The sequence below is a fragment of the Anoplophora glabripennis genome, unplaced genomic scaffold (assembly GCF_000390285.2).
Source record: "Anoplophora glabripennis isolate ALB-LARVAE unplaced genomic scaffold, Agla_2.0 scaffold554, whole genome shotgun sequence".
Taxonomy (NCBI): Eukaryota; Metazoa; Arthropoda; class Insecta; order Coleoptera; family Cerambycidae; genus Anoplophora; species Anoplophora glabripennis.
Window position 1 is genome coordinate 123,281 of NW_019416637.1, and position 8,667 is coordinate 131,947.

The following is an 8,667-nucleotide window of genomic DNA, read 5'->3' on the forward strand; positions in this document are numbered from 1 at the left end:
TTAAAAAAAAATCATCGAAATTGGTCCATTAGACGCTGAGATAAGTGAAATTTTTCCGAGTGTCGCAGTTTTGAACTCGAGAATTCAGATCGGAGTAGCTGTGTGTAAATGGGACGGCCGTGATTGCAAATTTTGAAAATTTATATCTGGAAAGTACTCGGAATAACAAACCTATTGGTTCAAGAAACAGCCCTTATAGTTTTGCTGTAAATAAGGGTTAACTTTAACAGGCTATAACTCCGAAAATAATGGGCGGATCATCAGGTTTTTTTTTAATACTCGCCTTTTCGAGTACTTTCAAACCATATTTTAAAACAAAACAAAATTGAAAAAACATTAAATTATTGCAATTGTTTATAAGCGTGAAAATTGCGAAAATATTTAAACAATCACCACGGTTCACCTAATCGTCCGATTTGAATTTTTCAATAAGCATTTTAAAGCTTGAGAGCTCTTCTTTTTGTGGTGAAATTTTCAAGTATTCAAAGGCTTTAGATTTTTAGAAATTTGATTTTGAAATTTTTTTAATTTAAAAAAATTAAAAAATTAAGCAATTATTATGTAAAAACTATCGAACCGAATTGGATGAAATTTGGTGTGATGATTCTATGCACTAAGAAGTTTAATTGGGAAAAGTATGAAGATCCTAGGTATTATTCAAGTGTCTGAAAAAAATTGACAAATAAACTAGCATTTTTTGCAATTTTTTAAATGATTTTTCCGATTTTTGCAACAACAATAATTATTTTTTCGAATTGCAACTAACTCTATCTTGATCAAAATTTAATTACAAAACTTTTTTTCCTCTTCCATTTTTGTCTAAAATGAATAGTTGCTAAGTTGTCGACGAGAAATCCAAGAAAAAAATGAATTTTTTTGCTATTTTTTTATACTTTTTTGCAATAACAATTAAGCCCACGTTTTTTTATTTGCATAGAAATATTATCATTTCTGATGTTATTTAGAAGCCGTTAAAGCAAAAATCTCCGATCATTTTCGTTTTACCCAACCCGAAACAAGTACCGCCTGGACTATTAGTCATTATTATTATAAACTATCATTTTCTGAAATTTTGATTTTACTAAAGGTAGTTGGAATATAAATATATCTTTTCAAGTAAATAATTCGTAAAAGAAACATAAAATACATTCAAATATACATAAATCACAATTACCACAATTTACCTACTTCAGTTACACAAAGTAATAAAAAATTAGCTATTTTTATAGCAATCTATCGTTTTCGGAAACTTTTATTATACTAAAAGTCGTAGAAATTTATATTTAGCAAATAATTCGCAGTATCTATAAATCACATTGGTGCCCAAATTATTTCTTTAAATAAAATACAAACTACCAACTTTAGTTAGGAAAAACAGTTCAAAAATTGGTTGGTAGTAACTTATCTTTTATTTTTTAACAATTTAAAATTATTTTATCTGCTCCCACTATAGTAAATATATTATTAATACATTGTTTTTAAGGAGGTAAGTGGATTTTACCGTAGAAGTGGAAGTTGCTATGGACAACTGGAGGTAAGTCAGGTAACTTACCTCCTTAGGGAAAAAAAGCGATTTGGAGTTGTAAATACATATTTTATGAACAAATAAATAGAAACGTTTGATGAACATTACATTTTATTAATCGTTATGAATAAATATTTATAGTAATTGTACAATAATTATTACATTTAGTAACATCTGGATAATTATTATAATTGTCGCATTTTTCTCAAAATGATTGAGCGCTCCATTTCAGTCACCGGAGGCTCAATATTATCTGACTGATCCATTAAAACAGCATGATGCGACGTACTACCAGAACCTAGAGTTGAAGTGTCATTGTAAAGAATCGTGTTAGCTATTTCATTTTTGTTACTTAAACTGTCAACAACATAACTTTCTGCAATTCTGGCTGATTTCCACCCACCATGTCTCTTGATTGCTAATACATCAACTCCTGTATTAGCCAGTAACGTTACCGATGTTCTTTGGAATGAATGGCCTGTATATGTTTCAGGATGTTCTAGTTTCAAAAACTGTGCAATCTTATCAGGAATCATAGAAATAGTAATCTTGCCGACTAGTTGGTCATAACATCTAATCTGGATATATTTATTGAGAATTTCTAGGTGAGAAACAGAACCCAGACGAGAAGTAATTGTAATCGTACGTGACATACGATTTTTAGAATCTGGAATTGTCATCGAAATTTTTGAAATTGACGTTGTGCAAAGCAAGTTTGATTAGTTAATCGGAACATTTAGAAATAATAGGTAATTCAACACCAGCAAAATTGTAAATTTTATGTAGCTTTGTTTATAAATACCTTAAAAACGAGAAAAATCAAACAATCAAGGGGACTTTGCAAGATTTCGAATTCGATTTCAAAATTAATTGATTAAGAAATGCCAAAAAATAAAACCTAATCTTTATTCCATGAACCATAAAAAACTGTGGGAGCAAATAAAATGTTATACACCACGCAGCAGTAAGTATAATTTACCAGTCTCGAACTCTGTTACCAGCCCTCGCTACGTCCGGGAGCAAAATCCTCCTCAACTCAAATAAATTTATTCTAACAATTATCAGATATTGGAAAGCTTTGAAAAGTATAATTTATGTGATACTTGTAAAGAATTGTGCCATGTTCCAATATGCCATTCCAATTTAATATACTTAACTAGCCTTATAGAAAACTGCAACCCAAATATGTCAGAGAATGGTTTGTTTGAGAAGATTCAAAGAAGTCTACTGCAAATGTCGACCAAATACAATTATTTTCCCAAAAGAAGACTGAATAAAACCGTTTCGAAGTATTACATATGTCATCAAACACGGACACTTAATACCCTTCAATTCTTCGCCTTACTTTTCACCACTAAAGAAGGAGGAAGTCTTCCAGAGAAGAATTCCAAAAACTTTTTTGTTACACTTAGATGTAAATCATAAGATGACAGTATTTATAGAAATAATTAATAGGTAGTAAAGCAATTTTTTATTTTTATTTTGCAGTAACACCATTTTAACAAAAACACACGTATAGCGCAAAGTGATGCTCAAGTTTTGAAATCTAAACTGTCAAATTTAAGGTTACCAATAATTATCAATTTTTACGAAACATTTTTATAAAAACACCAGTTGTAGAAATAACCTTGTGTTAGGTGACCTAAACAAGAGTACATTTTTATGTATAATTAATTGAACGTTTTTTTAGATTTTTAAGCATAGCTCAAGAGATAAAAAATATGTTTTGATTTACCTAAATAACACTGTGTCTTCAGCCGACAGCCTTCCAATTATTTAGTTTGAGGACCATATACCTAATACACTAGATTATTTTAAAATAAGTGTAATTGGAAGGATACTTTCAATATTTTAATTTTCTTATGTTTAGGGTTTCTTTGAAAGAATAACATCTGAAAAGCTTGGAACAAATTGCCTATTGCGGTTAAAAATATTAACACCATCAGTAAATTTTTATCTTAAATCAATAAAGCTCACTAGTATAAAGTTCAGCTAAAAAATACGTTAAATCACTTGAATCATATAACTGAAAAGTCTCTTGAGTCGGACGAATGGAATGTCAGTTATCTTATTTTCGATTGTAGTATTGTAAACTAGTACGTAAATCAATTTGCATGTAGTTTATATTTGCTTTTGTAAACCATGAAGTGGTAATTAAAAATATTCCGAATTAAAGATGTAACTGAGTACTTATATGCTTTATCTGAACATTTTATTATTAAAAAAACATCATGTTTTTGTTAGAAGTGTATCTGATTAACATTTACAATTGTTTCCGAGGTATACAGACGATAACCAGTGCAATCAAAACAAGATGATTCTAGACCAAGAAATTTTTAGTGTAATAAAATAATGTTCCCCTTCATTCATGATTACTTGAGCTGTAACTGTTACTTGTTGTCCCTCAGCAAAGAATAAATTGTATTGTCCGACAGGGCATTAGACTGCCGCTAGATACGTGTCGAATAAATTGATCGATGCGAAGCTTTAGATCAGAGGCAGAAATAGTATGATTCAAAGAGTGCAGTTATAAGAAGACAACGGTTGTGCCACTTTTTGTTTGAATAAAATTACATAGAAGAGAACCCGTCTTACAGTCAACATTTCCGATTTCTAGTAATAAGAACCTGCAGTCTCGGAACAGATCCCTGGAGAACACCATTTTTCATAGAATTAATGCCAGTATAATTTTTTATTTTTTTTGTTTTCTGTTTGTTAAATATGATGAAAACAATTCTAATCCTTTGCCTCTTACCTCGCAGTACTCTAATCCAAATCGATCTTGAATACCGTGGAAAGGGGCTACTTTCATATTCGGGGGCTACTTTGATAGAAACTTCGGCGCCATCTTATTAAATTAATTTACACTAACACTCGTGTTATTTTGACCTGCCGCGCACAACGTGTTAAAGTGGGGATACCACTAAAGAGATTTCAAACGCACGCGGCTGTTTATGTTAAACGGCGAAGCGGTAGCATTCAACTTTGTGGGTGAGGAAAAAGTGCACCATTTTCGAAGGGTAAAAAACTCTATACCTGGAGCTGGAATGTGAAACATTGCCGTCGTAAGTAAATCAGATTATCGTTTATTCATGCTTAATAAGTAGAAATAGGCTTTTGCAAAAATATTTCGCTTTTCAATATGGGGGCAAATTCACAATATGTGTCGTGGGGTAACTTTGATCGGTGTGGTGGGGTAACTTTGACTGTTTTGTTTTGATCAAATTAGCCCCACCTAAAGTGATCAAAGTAGCCCCAATTATTTTTTCTATTGCAGAAAGCTACATATTTCGAANATAATGTTCCCCTTCATTCATGATTACTTGAGCTGTAACTGTTACTTGTTGTCCCTCAGCAAAGAATAAATTGTATTGTCCGACAGGGCATTAGATACGTGCCGAATAAATTAATCGATGCGAAGCTTTAGATCAGAGGCAGACATAGTATAGTTTAAAGAGTGCAGTTATAAGAAGACAACGGTTGTGTCACTTTTTGTTTGAATAAAATTACATAAAAGAGAACCCGTCTTACAGTCAACATTTCCGATCTTTAATAATAAGAACCTGCAGTCTCGGAACAGATCCCTGGAGAACACCATTTTTCATATCAAGAATTGATGAATCAGTATAATTTTTTATTTTTTTTTGTTTTCTGTTTGTTAAATATGATGAAAACAATTCTAATCCTTTGCCTCTTACCTCGCAGTACTCTGATCCTAATCGATCTTGAATACTTCACGAACTAGATTTTTTTAAAATAACTATTTGCTTTATGCTCATTATAAAAAACATAAGTAGGTACCTAACTGAAAAATTGCTGAAGAGATTGTTTTTATAGTTGTATGTATTTCTGTTTACATGTCAGATTTTCAAAACTCTAAATGCCAAACTAATAGGCACATAATTTGTTATAAAAAAGAAAAAAGTCAATATGGATGAAATTTATCATTTATTCTCTCAGAATCTATAAATATCTACATGCATATTTACATAAATTATATTCACAACCAGATTTGTTCTTCAGATAACTTTGGTGTGTTTAACTTTTTACAAATCAGTGTGCACGAACTTCGACTTTCACTGTTCTTCTGCCTCTGCTGGTACTATTCCAGCTGGACGTTCTGGCTGTTCTACTCCAGATGGAAATTGTGGTTGTTCAACTTCAGAAGGGAGTTCTGGCTGTTCGACGCCTTCGGGAAGTTCAGGTTGTTCGACTTCAGAGGGGAGCTCTGGCTGTTCAGCTCCTTCGGGAAGTTGTGGATGTTCTCCACCAACTGGAAGCTCTGGTTGTTCGACTTCAGAGGGGAGTTCTGGCTGTTCGACTCCTTCGGGAAGTTGTGGATGTTCTCCACCAACTGGAAGCTCAGGTTGTNTTGTTAACAGAGTGTTGTTTTATTTATTATTATTTGTTAAGATAAGAACTGTTCTATGTAAGCACATTTTTGAGAAATATACACATTATTTTATATTTTTAGTAGTTTTTATCGATTTTCTGGCTAAAAAATTTTTTTAATTATGGCTGTGACCTTAATTAGCTTTTTAAAAAGTTATTTAAAGCCTTTTGAGGGGTTACTTTCTCAAATACATTAAAATAAATGAACTGTTTAAAGTAACCCCATTTTTAGTTTAACTTTAAAATCGCATTTGGGAATTAATTGCCACAAAACGGAAAATGCAAATTAAACTTTTGTTACGTAGTTCGAATCAGCAGCAAAAACCGATATATATATACTTTTTTTGGAAGACATTTAAACGTTTTTTACAATGTTTTATCGGCGGTTGAAATTTTATTTTGATCAAAGTAGCCCCTTTCCACGGTACTTCACGAACTAGATTTTTAAAAAATAACTATTTGCTTTATGCACATTATAAAAAACATAAATAAGTACCCAACTGAAAAATTGCTGACGAGATTTTTTTTATAGTTGTATGTATTTCTGTTTACATGTCCACAAATCAGATTTTCAAAACTCTAAATGCCAAACTAATAGGCACATAATTTTTTATAAAAAAGAAAAAAGTCAATATGGATGAAATTTATCATTTATTCTCTCAGAATCTATAAATATCTACATGTAAATTTACATAAATTATATTCACAACCAGATTTGTTCTTCAGATAACTTTGGTGTGTTTAACTTTTTACAAATCAGTGTGCACGAACTTCGACTTTCACTGTTCTTCTGCCTCTGCTGGTACTATTCCAGCTGGACGTTCTGGCTGTTCTACTCCAGATGGAAATTGTGGTTGTTCAACTTCAGAAGGGAGTTCTGGCTGTTCGGCGCCTTCGGGAAGTTCAGGTTGTTCGACTTCAGAGGGGAGTTCTGGCTGTTCGGCTCCTTCGGGAAGTTGTGGATGTTCTCCACCAACTGGAAGCTCTGGTTGTTCGACTTCAGAGGGGAGTTCTGGCTGCTCGGCACCCTCGGGAAGCTCTGGTTGTTCGACTTCGGAGGGGAGTTCTGGCTGTTCGGCACCTTCCGGTAGTTGTGGATGTTCTCCGCCAACTGGAAGTTCTGGTTGTTCTACTTCAGAGGGGAGTTCTGGCTGTTCGGCTCCTTCGGGAAGTTCTGGATGTTCTCCACCAACTGGAAGTTCTGGTTGTTCTACTTCAGAGGGAAGGTTTGGCTGTTCGGCTCCTTCGGGAAGTTGTGGATGTTCTCCGCCAACTGGAAGCTCTGGTTGTTCGACTTCAGAGGGGAGTTCTGGCTGTTCGGCTCCTTCGGGAAGTTGTGGATGTTCTCCGCCAACTGGAAGCTCTGGTTGTTCGACTTCAGAGGGGAGTTCTGGCTGTTCGGCACCTTCGGGAAGCTCTGGTTGTTCGACTTCAGAGGGGAGTTCTGGCTGTTCGGCTCCTTCGGGAAGTTGTGGATGTTCTCCACCTACTGGAAGTTCTGGTTGTTCGACTTCAGAGGGGAGTTCTGGCTGTTCGGCTCCTTCGGGAAGTTGTGGATGTTCTCCACCAACTGGAAGCTCTGGTTGTTCGACTTCAGATGGGAGTTCTGGCTGTTCGACTCCTTCGGGAAGTTCCGGTTGTTCGACTTCAGAGGGGAGTTCTGGCTGTTCAGCTCCTTCGGGAAGTTGTGGATGTTCTCCACCAACTGGAAGTTCTGGTTGTTCGGCTTCAGAGGGCAATTCAGGTTGTTCGACTTCAGAGGGGAGTTCTGGCTGTTCGGCTCCTTCGGGAAGTTGTGGATGTTCTCCACCAACTGGGAGCTCTGGTTGTTCGACTTCAGAGGGGAGTTCTGGCTGCTCGGCACCCTCGGGAAGCTCTGGCTGTTCGACTCCTGAGGGAAATTCTGGGTGTTCGATTTCAGAGGGAATCTTGGGTTCTTCGACATCAGCTGAAACTTCATCTGACAGCACTTGAAAACTTGACCTTAAAACGTTCCCCTGTACGCTGACCTACAATGTAAAATTCGTTGTTGTAAATTAAATTAATTTTATTATCTAAAACTTACGGAGAACGTCAGTAACAGGGCTAAAGTTGCAAGGTATACGAAATTATTCATTGTTGTTGGCTAAAATGTAGAACTTAATGGTGCTAGTTCCCGATGTACTGATATTTATACGAAACTAGTATCTTATGCAGGATTACAGAAGATTAAAGTGTTCTTGCTAAGGAAAGCGGTCTAGATTTATATTTCTTATCAAACATGTAATGATTTCAAAGGTATTCCAAGTTGAACCGACACACAATGTCGATTTAAATCTATTTATTCAGCGTCTAGCTAATAAATCTTAAATTGTGGAATGTGAATTCTTAGATTTTAGGTGTTTAAGGTATTAGGGCATCTATTGAAGGTGATGAATCAACAGCATGCCTATGGGATTAAATAAATGCAGCCTTTGTTTGAAAACCATTTACAAAGCTATGAAATAAAAAATAAATTCAGGAAGAAATTATTAAGGAATTTAAACAATCTTTTTGTTTTTTTATGAAATTTCTAGATTATTAATAAATAAGACAAGTTAAGTATAAAATATTTTTTTATATTCCTCTACCTCAAATTTCACTAAAACATCTTAGATGTGCTGAAATTACATTAAAAAATTTTAATTCCGTTCTCTAAATGTCTAAAATACACTACGCATGACATTCTAGTCCCCTAATTTTTTTTTACCTTTATATTTAGAAAAAAATAG

At 34.2% G+C, this 8,667-nt stretch overlaps 1 protein-coding gene across 1 annotated transcript; it reads right to left on the reverse strand.

Moving 5' to 3' along the window:
- Positions 1 to 6,549: 6,549 nt before the first annotated feature.
- Positions 6,550 to 8,066, reverse strand: LOC108909823 (protein PELPK1-like). The gene is made up of 2 exons (XM_018714250.1): positions 7,983 to 8,066; positions 6,550 to 7,926 (listed from the first exon to the last, which is right to left on the reverse strand). The coding sequence occupies exons 1-2, from the start codon at positions 8,031 to 8,033 to the stop codon at positions 6,697 to 6,699; spliced, it is 1,281 nt and encodes a 426-aa protein (XP_018569766.1). The 5' UTR covers positions 8,034 to 8,066; the 3' UTR covers positions 6,550 to 6,696.
- Positions 8,067 to 8,667: the final 601 nt, after the last annotated feature.

Excerpts from the sequence above, each read along its gene's own strand:
- LOC108909823 (XM_018714250.1), bottom strand. The coding sequence starts at position 8,033 with ATGAATAATTTCGTATACCTTGCAACTTTAGCCCTGTTACTGACGTTC. Across the intron at positions 7,927-7,982 it reads CCCTGTTACTGACGTTCTCC|GTCAGCGTACAGGGGAACGT; the intron begins GTAAGTTTTAGA and ends TTTACATTGTAG.